The 20,295-nt window shown below is 43.8% G+C and overlaps 1 protein-coding gene across 11 annotated transcripts in view; it reads left to right on the plus strand.

Annotated features, from left to right (window-relative positions):
* The first annotated feature begins 317 nt into the window (after positions 1–317).
* The window catches only part of map7d1b (MAP7 domain containing 1b), a 52,055-nt gene continuing 32,077 nt past the window's right edge, over positions 318–20,295 (plus strand). For 8 of the 11 annotated variants that reach the window (XM_071375380.1, XM_071375382.1, XM_071375381.1 and 5 more), the window contains exon 1: positions 344–735. In XM_071375380.1, coding sequence (XP_071231481.1) covers positions 669–735 — 67 coding nt within the window. In that variant the 5' untranslated portion in view covers positions 344–668. Of the gene's footprint in view, positions 736–20,295 lie in introns of all 11 variants that reach the window. The other 3 variants (XM_071375391.1, XM_071375387.1, XM_071375389.1) reach the window with 3 other exon arrangements.

The raw sequence follows: 20,295 nt of genomic DNA on the forward strand, positions 1-20,295 counted from the left end.
CTGTGGGCTCCTTGGATAGATAGTCCACCTTGCTTGGAGTGTTCAGGATAGATTATTGATGGATATAACCATTTCTAACATGGGGGTCAACCTTTCGCAAAACTCAATATATTCTCCTATTTTCCCCGTAAAAAGAAAACACATTATAGTACACAAATGCAAATGTTGAACAAGTGATCTAGACGTGTTTAACATTTCTAGATGTGATAGCATGTTATCCATAAAATATTTGATATGAGTAGGCGCACCGCGTTTTGGTTACCCCCGGTAGCCCAGATGGTAGAGTCTATCAGAGAGGCAGGCAGCGGCTGTAGCTCATAAATATTCGTCAAGCAGTTCTATTGCTACGGGCAAGTCCCTGTGCCCAGCCCCGACTTCTCGATTTCGTAGTTGATCTATTAGAATTTGCAATAGAATAGCATCTGACAGGTTCTCTACCCCAAGAGGAAATAACAGAGGCTTTTATCGACTACTTGTCATTGTAATTTTTCACACCCTTTTTTCACTGGATTTCTGTCCAGTTATTCTATTATCTTTTTATCCCTACCGTTCCCTTTTGGATTTACGAAGGGCGTATTGGTGGTCAGACTGTACCGGGAGTTTGTTATCCTGTTCTTCGATATATTTGAGGAATGACTGCAACTGGAAAAGGACTGCGAATCGCTTGAATGGAAAAAATGGAATACAACGATCTTGAGAACGACTTTGATGAGAAACTGACATTAACAGAGAAATGTAAGTTATTTTATTATAGCCTACATAAGACAAGAAATAAGCAACAGATAGAGGATTAATCATGTTCTTGTTGCTAAATGATCAAATGCACATTCAACATTTTAACAGTGGGGGATCGAAGGCTTGGAGTGAATGTGTCGGTATTCATCGACGTGTTAATGAAGTAAGGGTGGCTGTGCAGTGTGCGCGTGCCAAAGCGTTCTGTTTTATGTTCTATTTGAAAATCCATTCACAAGAACATGACTGCAAAAAACGTCATTGATAGCCTACTGTTCTTAACGGAATCACCAGACTGGCGCATCACATTCTTTACCCCAAAGAGCCTATGAGGGTTTTTGCTGCCTTTTGGCAAACTGCTATTCCAATTAAATGACCAGAAATATGCATGTTCATAATATTTTAAAAGGCTCTGACAGTTTTCCTTGACCAGAGAGCTGGAAAATACTGCAGCCTGTCCTATTTTCTCCATTACCAACCAATCCTGCACAGGAAGGGTTAAATGGCCCACCGCACCAGGCACAACAAACATGGCAGTAATCAAATTTATCCTGACATTGGAAATCTGCTGGCGTTGACTCTACAGTGTCCAGCTGCTGTCAGTGTCAAACCCTATACCTCAAAATAGATGACCATTGCATTGCGAACCAGCATGGTAACAACCACAATAATATTCCATCAGCAAACCTGGCACATGCTGTGGTCTAGTCTGGTCTGACTACACCATCTAGTTATAAACCAGCTTATAGCAGTGACTGATGTTATCTGGGTCATCATACTGCTTTGTAATAATAACACTTGTGTACGAATCTGATTTGATGGTGTAAACAATAGGCTATCATATTGAGATGTACAGTAATCCACTGCGGTATTCCTCTAGTCTACCCCTCCTCCAGCCATGTTGACATGGTTTGGTCACTGGAGGCTGAGGCTGGTAACCCTCCCCCTCCTTTGGTGAACAAGGCACTTGATGGAGGGAGAAGAGAACCACTGCAGCTCTTTATCATTCCAGAAGCACACAATCTGGCTGTCATAGCCCTCGCCTTGTGTGCATGTGTGATGTGTCTCTACGTATCCATGTTTTTCTCTCTATCTAATGCAGAGGAGTGTATTCATGGATGCCACACTTCCCCAAAAATGTACCAAGAAAAAAATAAACAAAACAATGTATCTTTCGACTCTGTGTTTCATAAATGTCCCTTCAATTCGCAAGAGGCTGAATGTAACTCACCAGAGAAAGCCAGGCGAACGAAACAGCGCCCCTCTGTCTTAATATGTGTAGGATATCTATCTGATGCTTTCTGGTCAGTGGTCAAAAAGAGTATGACATTGTTGCCACCTGTAGCATTGAATGCAAGGGAAGCCAGTGAGCATTTGGCCTCCCTTGATAAAAAATAAATAATAATAGCCAATCAGCGTCGAGCTAAAATGACTGAGCTCAACTGTGAATGGTCCTTGCACATCAAAAAAAAGTGCAAAGGGAAGCCAGTCACACCTACTGTATCACATCACATCAGAAGCCAAATTATTTGACAGACAAAAACTTGCATTGTTGCATCACGTTGTGTTGTCGTTGTCATCCAGTGGCTAGCTAGCTTGTTAAAATCGTCCCTTTCCTAAATTAGCCATGGATAGAGATAAGGATTTGGACTTGTGGTTTTACTTAATTCTCTGTACTGGCCAATGATTACAATGGCGATTCTGATCCAACCATAAATTCATACATTGTGCCTCTGGCCTGAAAGGATGGAGGTTCAACATGTAGATAGATATATGTAGTAGGCTAACATTAACTAGCTGGCGCATCATTGCTCATGAAAGGAAGTTAGGCTAGCGAGCAAACATTTTAGCCAGGTAGCCTAGGACAACAAAAACTAAAAGTGTGTAGCTACTACAGTAAATGTATGACAAAGTCATAGACTGTTTGAGCAACATGAAAGAGAGGAGGATGGAATTGGCATTTCTCTACAAGTAGGGTGAGACAACATGTTTTTTCTACTTACGCACACACACAGAAATCAGTACTATGGACAGCCACATCATATTTAGCTTACGTTGATTGGACTAAACAGTTTTTTGCCATCTTTTAGTTGTCACTGTATTAGACTAAGCAGAGGTGATTTGATGATGTGGAAATGTTAAAGTTGAAATTGTGCTGGAATAGTGGAGGCAGCTCCTGACTTGCGGTAACTCTGTGGTTCTAAATCAATAGTTGTTTAGTAGTTTGAATATGTCGGAAATATTAACTTGACTGACCATGCTGTAGGTTATGTAATTGTTTGTTACATGCAATATGCTTTGTGGACTCCACCGGACAGATGTTGCTCTAAGGTTTTGTGATGAACGAAGGTGTTGTTGAATTTATTCAGCCACTGTGTCTTCTTATTGTCTTGACCTTGGGCCTGTACATTACAGTGGCAAGAGCCACTATATCATAGGGTTAAGAGCCTTGCTCAAAGGCATATCAACAGATTTTTCACCTAGTCGGCTCGGGGATTCGATTACTGACCCAACGCTCTTACCTGCTAGGCTACCTGCCACCCTAGTAATATTATACTGAACAAAAATATAAAAGATTTTACAGTGTTACAGTTCATATATGGAAATCTGTCAATTTAAATAATTTCCTTAGGCCCAAATCTATGGATTTCACATGACTGGGAATGCAAATATGTATCTTTTGGTTACAGATACCTTTAAAAAAAGGTAGGGGCGTGAATCAGAAAACCAGTCAGTATCTGGTGTGACCACCATTTTCCTCAACCAGCACATTACTGTGAGGTGGTTCTGGAGCTTTTTTCAACGATACTGAAGTGGGCTCGGGACCGTCAGCTAATACACAGTGTTGATTGGACGGTATGACGTTATCAGGAATGTCCGTGTCGGACAAGCAGAGATGTTAAATAAACAGACACATTCCTTGTCTCTGACTCTTCTGAAGACAGACTCTGCCTTGTAAAGGTTTGTTTTGCTCCTACAGACTCACATGCCTGGCCTGGTCTGACATGGTTCTATGAGAAGAGATTTTAATCCCAGATCTTTGTGTTGTAATGTGATGCATTCAGACAGAGGTGAGGCTGGTATAACGGCTAGCAGAGTGCTGGCTGAGGCCTAATGCAGTTAGACTACCCCATTGACCCTCTGTCACCTCTCATACCCCTTGAAACCAGTGACATGGTATGCATCCCACATTGTACCCTATTCCCTACATAGTGCACTACTTTTTGACCTGGGTGCATAGGGCTCTGGTTAAAAGCAGTGCACTATTTTGGGAATAGGTTGGCATTTGGGATGTAACCATGATGCCGTGTAGACTGGACACTTCAGGGATAGTGCTCCTCTGGCTTGAAGTGTGAAGGAGCTGGGGCTAGCGGGTCACCATGGTACAAAGACAGAGACAGAGATACAAGCCCCAGAGTCCTGTTGTAGAGCAACATTAGTGGCTTTGTAGTTGACGAGGCAGCCAAGCCCCTCTCCAAGATATAACATGTTCAAAGGAGCTCTGTTTGCAGCTTACAAAAGGAAGTGAGGCACCCATTTATTTTTGTTTAATGCAGACAGAAATTGTTTGAACTTGTGTGATTCTTTATATTATCTTTGACATCCTGAGGGCTGGTAGTACACTGCAAATGTTTGTAAGTGTGTGTCATGTCATATAGGGACCTACTCAAATGTAAAAACATAAATCCTTGAAGAACTAGAGTCTGGATTCAATCCGTAGTGCTGAAGATCAACGTTGTAGCATGATTGAAATTTAAAGGCAATGTTTCTGCGTTCGTGGAGACTGTATTCACAGTAAACGCTGCATATGTTGGCTCAATCGGAAAACACCTTTAAATTCCCCCCACGCTACAACGCTGATCTTCGGTAATACGGATTGAATCCAGCCCTAGGTTTAACTTCTTGGTTGCAAATCAGCTTTAAACTGGAGATTTTGCTAAAAGTCTTCTTCTTCTGTGGAAGTAATCATTGGACGTGGACTGACGTGGACTCTCTTCCACTCCCCCAAAGTTTTCCTAATGTAATGTTCCTGGCCCACATTCAAGATTACAGTAAGCTTGGAAGTGTAGGCTGCACCCCAAATGGCACCCTATCCCCTATATTGTGCACTACTTTTGATCAGAGCCCTATGTGCCCCGGTCAAAAGTAGTGCACTATAGGGAATAGAGTGCCATTTGGGATGCATATGATGTAGATTTTGGCCCCAGCACGATCCATTTCCACAGAAGTTTCCCCATTCTCTCTCATGAAAACAGTTGAAAAACAGGTTACTTCTTCGTCATCATGTGTGGTTAATTAAAATGCACTACTAATCCACACGTAATGAGGCTCACATCCTGGATAACCTGCTGTGATTACTCTGTACTTATTCCTTGGACTTCATAAGATTTACTGCTAAAAAGAGGGTCAGAAGTAGAAGGGGGACTGAGTGAGAATAGATAAGAAGAAAGCACCGTCTCCCATTTCTCCTTAGTCAGACATGTTGAAGTTCTGACAGCTTTTCCTAATGTCTCTCCCTTATGGCCAGCTGGACTGTGTGTTCAGTTTGTACATGCGGGTGGAGAGAGGAGAGTAGGGGTTGGGATGGGTGTGGAAGGCCCTGGTTAGAATGTGAGGCATTCTTTTCCAAAGGCCCGTATCTGCAGCGTGCGAGCAGGAGGGGTGAGGGGTTAGGAGGGTATCGAGGGGTTTTATTGGGGTTTGAGCTGGGCCATGGGTGTCGGAGGAAGGGAGTGAGGGATGGAGGGAGGAAGGAAGGGCGGTGTCTGCAGTGATTCTTAGGCAGACCAACCAGAGCGCTCCACGTCAGCAAGCAGGAGCAGCCTCAGACACACACACACACACACACACACACACACACACACACACACACACACACACACACACACACACACACACACACACACACACACACACACACACACACACTAACACACACACACACACACCCAGAGCCTTACCTCACTGCGTGCAGATCCAGCTGGTATAAATCAGGGCCACTGACCACTCACACCGGAACTAGAGGAAGTGCTCCATCCTGTAGCGTATAGAGATGGACGAGGTCATCGCCTTAGGATACGTCCCAAATGGCCTATGGGCCCTGGTCTAGACCACCGTAGGCCAAAGTAGTGCACTATGTAGGGAATATGGTGCCTTTTGGGATGCAAATTAGTATAGTAGATCCTAGATCCAGAGACTGGCTCAGTTTCTATTCCCATTCCACTTCGTTGCGATAGTAAAACACTGAAGTCATTGATGACTAATCTAAGACCTTTTTCAATTATTATGGCCTTATTGACGAATGTGTGACTGAGAATCTAACTCATGTCTGTAGTCCTCTCACATTTTCTAATCAGATTAATTTTACTGTGGAAAGAAATTCAAAAATTGCTCACGTGTTTCCACTGTACAGGAAGGGAGAAACAATATAAACTCAGCAAAAAAAGAAATGTCCTCTCACTGTCAACTGCGTTTATTTTCAGCAAACTTAACATGTGTAAATATTTGTATGAACATAACAAGATTCAACAACTGAGACATAAACTGAACAAGTTCCACAGACATGTGACTAACAGAAATGGAATAATGTGTCCCTGAACAATGGGGGGGGGGGTCAAAATCAAAAGTAACAGTCAGTATCTAGTGTGGCCACAAGCTGTATTAAGTACTGCAGTGCATCTCCTCCTCATGGACTGCACCAGATTTGCCAGTTCTTGCTGTGAGATGTTACCCCACTCTTCCACCAAGGCACCTGCAAGTTCCCAGACATTTCTGGAAGGAATGGGCCTAGCCCTCACCCTCCGATCCAACAGGTCCCAGACATGCTCAATGAGATCCGGGCTCTTCGCTGGCCATGGCAGAACACTGACATTCCTGTCTTGCAGGAAATCACACACAGAACGAGCAGTATGGCTGGTGGCATTGTCATGCTGGAGGGTCATGTCAGGATGAGCCTGCAGGAAGGGTACCACATGAGGGAGGAGGATGTCTTCCCTGTAACGCACAGCGTTGAGATGGCCTGCAATGATAACAAGCTCAGTCCGATAATGCTGTGACACACCACCTCACACCATGACGGACCCTCCACCTCCAAATCGATTCCGCTCCAAAGTACAGGCCTTGGTGTAACGCTCATTCCATCGACGATAAAGGCGAATCCAACCATCACCCCTGGTGAGACAAAACCGCGACTCGTCAGTGAAGAGCACTTTTTGCCAGTCCTGTCTGGTCCAGCGGCAGTGGGTTTGTGCCCATAGACGACGTTGTTGCCGGTGATGTCTGGTTAGGACCTGCCTTACAACAGGCTTACAAGCCCTCAGTCCAGCCTCTCTCAGCCTATTGCGGACAGTCTGAGCACTGATGGAGGAATTGTGCTTTCCTGGTGTAACTCAGGCAGTTGTTGTTGCCATCCTGTACCTGTCCCGCAGGTGTGATGTTCGGATGTACCGATCCTGTGCAGGTGTTGTTACACGTGGTCTGCCACTGCGAGGACGATCAGCTGTCCGTCCTGTCTCACTGTAGCGCTGTCTTAGGCGTCTCACAGTATGGGCATTACAATTTATTGCCCTGGCCACATCTGCAGTCCTCATGCCTTCTTGCAGCATACCTAAGGCACGTTCACACAGATGAGCAGGGACCCTGGGCATCTTTCTTTTGGTGTTTTTCAGACTCAGTAGAAAGGCCTCTTTAGTGTCCTACATTTTCATAACTGTGACCTTAATTGCTTATCGTCTGTAAGCTGTTAGTGTCTTAACGACCGTTCCACAGGTGCATGTTCATTAATTGTTTATGGTTCATTGAACAAGCATGGGAAACAGTGTTTAAACCCTTTACAATGAAGATCTGTGAAGTTATTTGGATTTTTACACATTTTTTGCTGAGTTTATATGTCATTACCCTGATCACACTTTTTTGATTGGTTATGTATCTAAGTTACAAAATACATACATGTGGTGGATTTTAACAGATAAGGGTGTGTGTGTTCAATTACATTTTTAAACAGAAAACTGTAATAGATTTTGATTTAAAGTTAATTTATTTTGAGTTAATAACAGGGTGTGTGTAATCCGAGGTAGCAGGAGAAAGGGGGTCACAATTTGGATAACTATGATGGAAAGACAATGCTTAACAAGAAATGCATTTGATCTACTCCATGCTTATCATGTTAATTTTCTTTTAAACTGTGGTTCCTTGCTTATCTATACAGATTACTCACTAATTAGTGCTGTTAAATACACAGTACAGCGTTTCATTTGCAGGATTTAACTTTAGCTACTGTACAAGCATACTGCAGGCCTAGTTATTTAATATTTTCGTTAGTTTCATAATTCCCAATTTTGTCCTTGTGTTTCTGGCCCTCTGTTTTACTTTTGATACAACAGTGTTCAATCTGACCTAGTTTTATTTAATCTTATCATTATCTAGAAAATATATATTTTCTGAAGTTGAACATGTGCTCTTTATTACAGAATGTAAAACTTTAGTGAGTTTTTTTTATTTTACCAAATTACACTACCCAAAAGGCACTCTATTGGTGAAATAACCAATCCTCTTCTACCTGGATTCTGTATTTTAGATGTAGATCCAGGAAGTAAGGCGATATAGAATCCAGGAAATAAGGCTATATAGAACCTGTTGACACTATTAGTTACTGAAGTCCCTCATGACTAACTTTTATACATCAACCAGAGGACTTTCTATCCTTCTGCTGCTTTTCCGCAGCACACACAGTTTTACAGTACACTTTAATTAGGTAATTTTAATGCAATTTATTCCATCTTATGTGTTAAGTACTTAATTTCTTGCCGTGCACACTGGTAGGATGGTGTCTATTGACCTCGCATTAAACGTGAATAGTCTTTGTTACAACAAGCAGGCCGTTTTCTATCATGTTTAACACAGCTACTGATATATGCATAAATAACAGTGAAATACAGAAATATGACACATATTTTTTAAGTTCTACGCAAGTCAATTGTCTTTTTAACCCCATTCCATATATGGTCGACACAGTCTTATTAGAGCTTTGTAGTGTTGCTCTGTGTAAGTGCTATCCAGCTGTGAAGCAGAGCACTACTTCCTGTTGTCCCGCTCCTCTGTAGCCATGTTGCATTTCTCTGTGGTGGTTATTGTTGAAGTATTGTTGCCTCAGCCCCAGTGGAGTCACCAGTAGCTGCAGCCTCTTTTATCTTTGAAGTAAGGCATGTGTGTGTTTTGGAAGTGTGCACATGAACTCCAGATTTAGGCTATCCACCCCGCAGACCATTATCTGTGTCTGAATTAAAGCACACACACACACACACACACACACACACACACACACACACACACACACACACACACACACACACACACACACACACACACACACACACACACACACACACACACACACACACACACACACACACACACACACACACACACACACACACACACACACACCGCTCTTGGTCACAGGACTCAGGGCACTAATATTAGCGTACAGCTGAAGGGTTAGGCTTGGGCCTAACAGACTGTATGTCTACAGCTCTATTCCCACCAGGACTAGACAGCACAGGGAGAGGATCGTTTGTCTTGATAGTTATCTTGACCTGTGACTGTGTAGTGTCAGGATCTGTCACAGTCCGTTAATACGTTAGTCACACGTGATATCTCAGACAGTACTGGCCCGATTGTTACGAAACTTGGTTGAATGATGCGTCTTGCCATAGATATACGGCATTTACACAATTACACTGATTGGCCCAAGGTGGGAGCTATAGTAATTAACTTAAATGTGTTATCTCAATTGGCCCAAGGGGGGGCGCATCATTCGTGGGGGACGACATGTTTACTATTGTATTGTTTATAATTCATGTCACTGACGTTTGAATTGACTTTTCTTCCCCCACATTTATTTAGATCCTTCCTGATATTGAAAGAAACCCCACTTACTATAGATAACATGTTCTTCTCTCCTCAATCACAACCGAATAGCAGGCAGGCTTCACCACTGATACAGAGAGCTACTGAAACATCCTTCCGTTCCGTTCCATAAGTTCGATCGATTCCTTAGTCTCTTAATGATGCCACGATGCGTCCCCCATTACAATGATTGAACTGTGACTGCTAGGTTAGCCTCCTGTGTCTCTGTGGTTTATGCGTCCCAAATGGCACCCTATTCCATTCCCTATATAGTGCACTACTTTTGATCAGAGCCCAATGGGCCCTGGTCAAAGTAGTGCACTACATAGGGAATAGCGTGCCATTTGGGATGCACAGCCTTTGTCTCTTTCCTTCCTGGTACTTATTTTCCCTGGCAGTCTCAGGAACAAGGTTACATCCTGTCTGTGTTCCAGGAAAACAGTAAAACACTCGCTGGACGCCTTATGTGGCCTCCTTTGAAGAGATACAGTATCTGTTAGATCTGATCATCTCTGCAGTGAATCATATGGGCTCTGCTGTGTTGTGTTGTGTTGACTCCTGACACCTTCCCCTCAGGTGTGTGCTAATCTTCATGTGCCTAACAGTCTTGTCAATGTTATCGTTTTAAACACACTTGCACGTTTCGCAAGCACACACATACACACAGTCACACACACAGTCACACACAGTGGTGGAAAAAGTACTAAATTATCATACTTGAGTAAAAAGAAATATACCTTAATAGAAAATGACTCAGGTTAAAGTGAGTCACCCGGTAAAATACTACTTGAGTAAAAGTCTTAAAGTATTTGTTTTTAAATATACTTAAGTATCAAAAGTAAATGTAGTTGCTAAACTATACTTAAGTATCAAAAATAAAAGTAAAACTACGAATAATAAAAAATTCCTTATATTAAGCAAACCAGACAGATAGCCAGGGTCATTCTCCAACACTCCGACATCATTTACAAACAAAGCATTTGTGTTTAGTGAGTCCGCCAGATCAGAGGCAGTGGGGATGACCAGGGATGTTCTCTTGAGAAGTGTGTGAATTGGACCATTTCTGTCCTGCTAAGCGTGCAAAATGTAATGAGTACTTTTGGGTGTACATAAAAGTAAAAAAGTAGTAAAAAATATAAATAGTAAAGTAATGTACATATACCCCAAAAAACGACTTAAGTAATACTTGAAAGTTTTTGTACTTAAGTACTTCACACCACTGGTCACACACACACACACACACACACACACACACACACACACACACACACACACACACACACACACACACACACACACACACACACACACACACACACACACACACACACACACACACACACACACACACACACACACACACACACACACACACACAGGTAAACGGAGGTTGAGTTGAATTTCCCATTTGAATTGATTGAATGTCAATTCTCAACTAGGGGCCTCTCATCTTATTTAAATAATTAGTATTTAGTATCTGTCTGATGTTTAATATTACATCTCGGTGGTCTGTTTTAATATTAAAAGTCTTACCTTGGCTGTTTTTATTATGTTGAATATCACCTCTTTTTGGCATAAAAGATGGAAACCTTGATAAAGTGCTGATTGAATCATACTTAGCTCCCTAGTTAGGTTGAGACAACACTGTGTGATCAGACAGACAGCCATGTTAAGCAGTGAGACTGGCATGCCCTGCTGGCCTGGCCCAATATGGCCTCACTTGATACCATGAAAAATGTCCCATCACCTTTCACTGTCCACACTCTGCCAATTCACAGTCACTCTGCTAGCTGTATACTTCTGGCCCTTCTTTGGACACTGTGTTAACAAACCTCCAGATGAGCTTCATTGCCATACAACTCTCCTTCCGTGGCTTCCAACTGCTCTTAAATGCAAGTAAAACTAAATGCATGCTCTTGAACCGATCGCTGCCCGCACCTGCCCGCCAGTCTTGCATCACTACAACTACAAATACCTAGGCGTCTGGTTAGACTGTAAACTCTCCTTCCAGACTCACATTAAGCATCTCCAATCCAAAATTAAATCTAGAATCAGCTTCCTATTTCGCAACAAAGCATCCTTCACTCATGCTGCCAAACATACCCTCGTGAAACTGACTATCCTACCGATCCTTGACTTCGTCATGTCATTTACAAAAGAGCCTCCAACACTCTACTCAGCAAATTGGATGCAGTCTATCACAGTGCCATCTATTTTGTCACCAAAGCCCCATATACTACCCACCACTGCGACCTGTATGCTTTTGTTGGCTGGCCCTCGCTTCATATTCGTTGCCAAACCCACTGGCTCCAGGTCATCTATAAGTCTTTGCTAGGTAAAGCTCCGCCTTATCTCAGCTCACTGGTCACCATAGCAGCACCCACCCGTAGCACTCGCTCCAGCAGGTATATTTCATTGGTCATCCCCAAAGCGAACTCCTCCTTTGGCTGCCTTTCCTTCCAGTTCTCTGCTGCCAATGACCTGAACGAATTGCAAAAATCACTGAAGCTGGAGACTCATATCTCCCTCACTAACTTTAAGCATCAGCTGTCAGAGAAGCTTACAGATCATTGCATCTGTACATAGCCCATCTGTAAATAGCCCAGGCAACTACCTCATCCCCATATTGTTAAATATTTTTTTTGCTCCTTTGCACCCCAGTATCTGTACTTGCACATTCATCTTCTGCACATCTATCACTCCAGTGTTTAATTGCTAAATTGTAATTATTTCGCCACTATGGCCTATATATTGCCTTACCTCCCTAATCTTACTTAATTTGCACACACTGTATATATACTTTTCTATTGTGTTATTGACTATACGTTTGTTCATTCCAAGTGTAACTCTGTGTTGTTTGTGTCACACTGCTTTGCTTTATCTTGGCCAGGTCGCAGTTATACATAAGAACTTGTTCTCAGCTGGCCTACCTGGTTAAATAAAGGTGAAATTTAAAAAAAGCTAGCTAGCTCTTCTCTCTGTTCTCTACAGGATGACCGACTTCATGAGTCCAAAAACACAACAGCGTTGATTGCATTACTCTAGGGAGTATCAGCTGTAGCTAGTCTCTATGAAGCAGGTTGTCTACTGTATATTGCCTGTGTTTATGAGACCTAAGACAGTTTCTCAAGGTTTCTCATTGTCCAGGGTTGTGTTTCTCACATGGCATGTTCTATTAGTCATGACTGTGAAGTGGGCTGTGATAAGCTATGTGAAGTGGGCTGTGATAAGCTATGTGAAGTGGGCTGTGATAAGCTATGTGAAGTGGGCTGTGATAAGCTATGTCATATGTGCTTGCATAGCATATTTACAGTATACACATATATCACAGCTTTTTACACCTGCGGTGAGTGAGGGCTCCCAGACGGAGCTAGGAAGTGGTGGTATGAGTATGTGTGGAGGCTTTACTGTATGTATGTTGCTGATTCTGCAGGACTGAACCCCACCACTCCAGATGTTCCCTCCTTAAACTGTCTATGGCCCCTTCCCCTCCCCTGCTGCAGTTTGGTCTTTGTGTTGTGTGTGTGTGTGTGTGGGTGTGGATGTGTGTGTATATGTGTTTGAATGTGTGGGTTTGTGTCAGTAGGGACAAGCCATGCTGAGGCAATTTTTATTTGTAATAAGGCTAATGTTGTTCATATGAAAACAAATAGGAGCTAGCTGGAGCAACTGCTCTGGAATGCGTCCCATGACCTGATAGCATGTCAGCAGGAACTGACTCATCTCTTCCTCTGTTAATAGTGCTTTCATTTTGATGAAAATATACACTTCAGTATCTCTCTCTTTGTCTCTCTCTGTTTCTCTCTGTCTTTCTCTGTCTCTCTCTCTCTTTCTGTCTCTCTAACACCAAACACACTTGAAGTCCCATATTTCTCTATTTAAATCACATCTCTCTCCAGTATTAAGATCATGCAGCAACCCTTGTTTTCATTCCCATCATGCACTGCACTAATGACATCCCATCTATAGAGGATGTGTGACATAACGATGAGGTCATGGTCTGTCAGCCTCCATGGCTCCTCTACAGTCACCACACCCAGTCTATGTTCTCCCTGTCTTCCTCCCAAATGGCCCCATATTCCCTACATATTGCACCGGCCCTGGTCAAAAGTAGTGCACTATAAAGGGAATAGGGTGCCATTTGGGATGAACGCTCCTGTAAAAGCTCCGTCCATCTTAACGCCTCACCTCTTTTCTCTATCTCTGTCTGTTAATGTTTGCCAACACTTCCAGAACTTCTATTCTAACCATACTTCATCTCGTGAATGCAGAGCAGGAACATGTTGAATCATTGATGATTCCATTTATGATTCATGCTTTTCTCTATATTGTCTATCTGTGTGAGTGTGTAACCCAGTTCATGCTGACTGAAAGCCTCAGCAGAGTTGGAGTCAGATTGCCCTTGTTCGTTCCACAGGAGGACTGACGAGGCACGTTCCTCAGCCAGCTGCCGTCTACAGTTTCCTCTTATAGTTGCCTTCGGATCCATTCCCTCTAGATAGAGATCCATGGCAGGCAGTCTATTCTAACCTTAGCACTCACATGAATCTCTGTAACCTCTCTGGTTCTTAATGGCAGGGGATAGGGATGAGGAGTTTCCTACCATCAGTAGAGATCCTTGGCAGGCAGTCTAACCTTAGCATTCAGCTGATTCCCTCACATGAGTCCCTATAACTGCTCTGGCTCTCTAACTCTTTTAATGGCAGGGGATGGATGGGACGGATGGGGGTATTCCATATTGGGCTTCCATATTCCATATTGATGTAAAGTGTTGGTCCCACAGCAGCATCTCCAGCGCTGATATAGTTAATGTGATGATACCAAAACGAAGCTCGCTGGAGGAGCCATTAGCCATGATTGTCAGTAAAGGCACCTGGATTGCTGCACTCTAGCAGTAGTCTAGGCCATGAAACAGAATGAGCAGGCTAGACTTGCATACACAGCCTCAAGGCTGTGCCATAGACAGTCAAATCAAATCAAACTTTATTTGTCACATGCGCCGAATACAACAACTGTAGACCTTACCGTGAAATGCTTACTTACAAGCCCTTAACCAACAGTGCAGTTCAAGAAGAGTTAAGAAAATATTTACCAAGTAGACTAAAGTAAAAAGTAATAATAAAAAGTAACACAATAAGAATAACAATAACAAGGCTATATACAGGGGGCACTGGTACCGAGTCAGTGTGCGGAGGTACAGGTTAGTTGAGATCATTTGTACATGTAGGTGGGGGTGAAGTAAACTATTTATAGATAATAAACAGCAAGTAGCAGCAGTGTACAAAAGGGAGAGGGTCAATGTAAATTGTCCAGTGGCGATTTTATTAATTGTTCAGCAGTCTTATGGCTTGGGGGTAGAAGCTGATGAGGAGCCGCTTGCCGTGCGGTAGCAGATAAAACAGTCTATAACTTGGGTGACTGGAGTCTCTGACAATTTTATGAGCTTTCCTCTGACACCGCCTATTATTTAGGTCCTGGATAGCAGGAAGCTTGGCCCCAGTGATGTACTGGGCCGTTCGCACTACCCTCTGTAGCGCCTTACGGTCCGAGCAGTTGCCATACCAGGCGGTGATGCAACCGGTTAGGATGCTCTCAATGGTGCAGCTGTAGAACCTTTTGAGGATCTGGGGACCCATGCCAAATATTTTCAGTCTCCTGAGGGAGAAAAGGTGTTGTTGTGCCCTCTTCACGACTGTCTTGGTGTGTTTGGACCATGACAGTTCGTTGGTGATGTGCTCATCTACAGCCCCATTGATGTTAATGGGGGGCCTGTTCGGCCACCTTTTCCTGTAGTCCACGATCAGCTCCTTTGTCATGCTCACATTGAGGGAGAGGTTGTTGTCCTGGCACCACACTGCCAGTTCTCTGACCTCCTCCCCATAGGCCGTCTTATCGTTGTCGGTGATCAGGCCTACCACTTTTGTGTCGTCAGGCGGTCGTCAGCAAACATAATGATGGTGTTGGAGTCGTGTTTGGCCACGCTGTTTTCGGTGAACATGGAATACAGGAGAGGACTAAGTACACACCCCTGAGGGGCCCCAGTGTTAAGGATCAGCATGGCAGACGTGTTGTTGCCTACTCTTACCACCTGGGGTTGGCCTGTCAGGAAGTCCAGGATCCAGTTGCAGAGGGAGGTGTTTAGTCCCAGAGTTCTTAGCTTAGGGATGAGCTTCGTGGGCACTATGGTGTTGAACGCTGAGCTGTAGTCAATGAACAGCATTCTTACATAGGTGTTCCTTTTGTCCAGGTGAGAAAGGGCAGTGTGGAGTGCGGTTGAGATTGCGTCATCTGTGGATCTGTTGGGGTGGTATGCGAATTGGAGTGGGTCTAGGGTGTCCGGGAGGATGCTGTTGATGTGATCCATGACCAGCCTTTCAAAGAACTTCATGGCTACCGACGGGGTGGTAATCATTTAGGCAGGTTACCTTCGTTTCCTTGGGCACAGGGACTATGGTGGTCTGCTTGAAACATGTAGGTATTACAGACTCGGTCAGGGAGAGGTTGACACTTGGTCCGCACATGCTTTGGAGTACGCGTCCTGGTAATCCGTCTGGCCCAGTGGCTTTGTGAATGTTAACCTGTTTAAAGGTTTTATTCACATCGGCTACTGAGATCGTTATCACACAGTCATCCAGAACAGCTGGTGCTCTTGTGCATGCTTCAGTGTTGCTTGCCTCGAAGCGAGCATAAAAGGCATTTAGCTCATCTGGTAGGCTCGCGTCACTGGGCAGCTCACGTCTGGGTTTCCCTTTGTAGTCCGTAATAGTTTTCAAGCCCTGCCACATCCGATGAGCGTCAGAGCCGGTGTAGTAGGATGAATCTTAATCCTGTATTGACGCTTTGCTTGTTTGATGGTTCGTCTGAGGGCATAGCGGGATTTCTTATAAGTGTCCGGATTAGTCTCTTGCTCCTTGAAAGCGGCAGCTCTAGCCTTTAGCTCAATGCGGATGTTGCCTGTAATCCATGGCTTCTGGTTGGAATATGTATGTACAGTCACTGTGGGGACGACGTTGTCGATGCATTTTTTGATGAAGCCGGTGACTGAGGTGGTGTAGTGCTCAATGCCATTGGATGAATCCCGGAACAAATTCCAGTCTGTGCTAGCAAAACAGTCCTGTAGTGTAGCATCCGCGTCATCTGACCACTTCCACATTGAGCGAGTCACTGGTACTCCCTGCTTTAGTTTTTGCTTCTAAGCAGGAATGAGGAGGATAGAATTATGGTCAGATTTGCCAAATGGAGGGCGGGGGAGAGCTTTGTACGCATCTCTGTGTGTGGAGTAAAGGTGGTCTAGGATTTCTTTTCCCTCTAGTTGCATGTGACATGCTGGTAAAAATTTGGTAAAACTGATTTAAGTTTGCCTGTATTAAAGGCCCCGGCCACTAGGAGCGCCGCTTCTGGGTGAGCATTTTCTTCTTTGCTTATGGCCTGATAGAGTTGGTTGAGAGTGGTCTTAGTGCCAGCTTCGTTCTGTGGTGGTAAATAGATGGCTACAAATAATACAGATGAGAACTCTCTTGGTAGATAGTGTGGTCTACAGCTTATCATAAGGTACTCTACCTCAGGCGAGCAATACCTCGAGACTTCTTTAATATTAGACATCGCGCACCAGCTGTTATTGACAAAAAGACACACACCCCCACCTCTCGTCTTACCAGAGGTAGCGTCTCTGTTCTGCCGGTGCATGGGAAATCCTGCTTGCTCTATATTGTCCGTATTGTCGTTCAGCGACGTCTCGGTGAAACATAAGATGTTACAGTTTTTAATGTCCCGTTGGTAGGATAATCTTAATAGTAGGTCATCAATTTTATTTTCTAACGATTGCACATTAGCAAAAGAACGGATGGCAGTGTAACGGCAGCCTTCCTCCTCTTCGTCTGAAGAGGAGGTGTAACAGGGATCGGACCAAGACGCAGCGTAGTTTGTGCTCAACATATTTAATTACGAAAATACTGTGAACACTAAACAAATACAAAATAACAAATGTGGCAAACCGATACAGTCCTAGCTGGTGCAGAGAAAACACAAAGACAGGAAACAACCACCCACAATCACAACAAAATAACAAACCAACTAACCGTCACAGTCCCGTGTGGCACAAACACTGACACAGGAAACAACCACCCACAAATCCCCAACACAAAACAAGCCACCTATATATGATTCCCAATCAGAGACAACACAAAACATCTGCCTCTGATTGAGAACCATATTAGGCCAAACATAGAAACGGACAAACAAGACACACAACATAGAATGCCCACCCAGCTCACGTCCTGACCAACACTAAAACAAGCAAAACACATAAGAACTATGGTCAGAACGTGACAGGCAGTGGGAGTTTACTCGCTCTCCTCCGGCCTCTCAGAAGGCTGCCCGATCTGCGGCCCCTTTTCCTGCATCTTACACAAAACCCCAAAAATCTTACAAAATAGCACAATTGGTTGGGAGAATGTAAACATCAGCCATGTTTTTCGGCGCCAATACAACAACATATGGCTGTTGAAAGAAACTATACAGCAGAATTAACTCTGTGAAAAACAATATTTTAATTTCTTCTCGTTACTGTTTTAACATAATCCAAATGTCTGAGTTAGCCTAAATGCACCATGGACCATGGAAGTTAGTTGAAACTTAATGAAGACAGAAATGTATGAAAGATTGTGAGGTGCTGCACATAGTGAGCATATCTTTGAGCGCAAGCGCCCTGTAATTGAAAGGCTGCTTTAGAATATAAAATATTTTCTGAAAGCGCCCTTTCATTGAACTAAACTTAAAGTAGTGTTTTTCCAAGAGAGACAGTGATTCGTTACAGTTGTTGGTCTTTCTGGGCTCTCTAGGACTGCTATGGCTGTGTTCATCTGGTGGCCTCTCTACAGGGGCAGTCTGCAGTTCAAACAACAACCAAGTGGATACCCCTCCACTGTTTTTGGTTAAACAGCTGAGGGATAGGGTTGGAGAAAGGTAACCTCTCTCAAATTCATAGACAGAGCAATGGATGCAAGGACTGACCATCTGGTGGCATCTTTAAATAGCTACTGAGGTGGCTGGGTGATAATTATAAAAGTTCAAAGGTTCAGCCAATGTTTGTTTTATTGCTCCGTTCCCATTGTAGATGCTTGTGAGGGAGTTCTAAGATGCTTAAGGTGTTATTGATGTCTGAGAGTCATGGATGGGCCCAGAGAGGATGGTTATGGGGCAGGTTGCTGCGTGAATGACTGGACTCCCTGACCTTCTGGTTTACTTGGTTTTATAGTGGTCAGAGACTGTGTTGTCTGCCACTGATGGAGCTGGGAGAGTGATTGTAGAAGAAAGACTGTTGAATGTAGGCCTCATTGGAGCCATGTTGTCTCTTGTCCCGGTTGAGTTGTTGTTGATATATTGTTTATTATGACTGTCTACCTTTGTCTCTCTCTCTCCTCACTCTGGGTCACTGTCACTCTTACCATGTTGCCATCCAGCCACAAACACTGTACACACACACTGTGACACACACACTGAGACACACACACTGAGACACAATCACTGAGACACAAACACCGAGACACAGGGGAAGTGCACATACCAGGGATTCCTGAGGTCAGCCTGACCCAGATCCAGTATGCTGGTGCCCCTCCCTCCCTCCCTCCCTCCCTCCCTCCCTCCCTCCCTCCCTCCCTCCCTCCCTCGGCAGACAGACCCTAAACTGCACACACACTGCCTCTGTCAAACGCAGCCCCCATTGCAGGCTCCACTTACAGTACTTAGGCTAATGCAGTGTGTAACATACCCAGAATGGACTTCTCTTGACTTGATCACAATTCTTATGTAACAACAATGATCTTGTCCTGGCCTGTGTAAAGCAGTTCTCACATAGATTTGTTAATACTCTAATTTGCTTATAATTTCCACCTACTTACGTATTACTTTATTTTTCTTTGGGATTTTTACTGTCTTATACTTACCGTCGGAGCATGCTTCCAGCCTCTGTGATTTTCCAAAGGTGCCACAGCAGAAGCCCAGTCCCATGTATGGTTGACATTCTGCGTAGGGTGCACCGTGCTCTGAGCTGCTTGTCACTATTTTTAACTCCTGTGTCTGTCAGAGTGGCACAGAAACCTGAGATGGCCGGCTGCGGTAGAGGGGAGCAGAGCGGAAGAAGGGACGGAGCGGAGGAGGGTGGAGGAGGGTGAATCTGCTGGATCTGTGTTTGTGTGTTCATTGGGGGCCTGTCACATGAATAGGCCTAGTTGATGAGACCTACACATGTTGAGTGGACTAGGAACATATCTGAAGGGCCTTTAAGACATGGAGCCGGAGCTCCTTATAGTTACTAAGATGAATTGTGTTTGACTACGTCCCTATGAAATTATAATGTACAGTATTTTGCTACAAAATGATCAGAGTGATCAAATATGAACTGAAACTATTTTGGACTTGCTTATACTCTTCCTATAAACAACCCAACCATACCAGACTCACAGATTGACTCACGAATGAAAACAACTTTAGTGTTTTTCTAACAGAACGTTCCACAATGTTCCTTCCACACAGTCTGTTCCTTTTGGAGTTTGTTTCTGTTCTCTCCTTCCCTCTTGTCCTGCCCCTCCTTCCACTTTTGGTTCCTTCCCTCAACATCATTAAAGCCCAGAGATGAAAACACAGGACCACACCCAC

Source organism: Salvelinus alpinus, chromosome 29 (assembly GCF_045679555.1).
Source record: "Salvelinus alpinus chromosome 29, SLU_Salpinus.1, whole genome shotgun sequence".
NCBI lineage: Eukaryota > Metazoa > Chordata > Actinopteri > Salmoniformes > Salmonidae > Salvelinus > Salvelinus alpinus.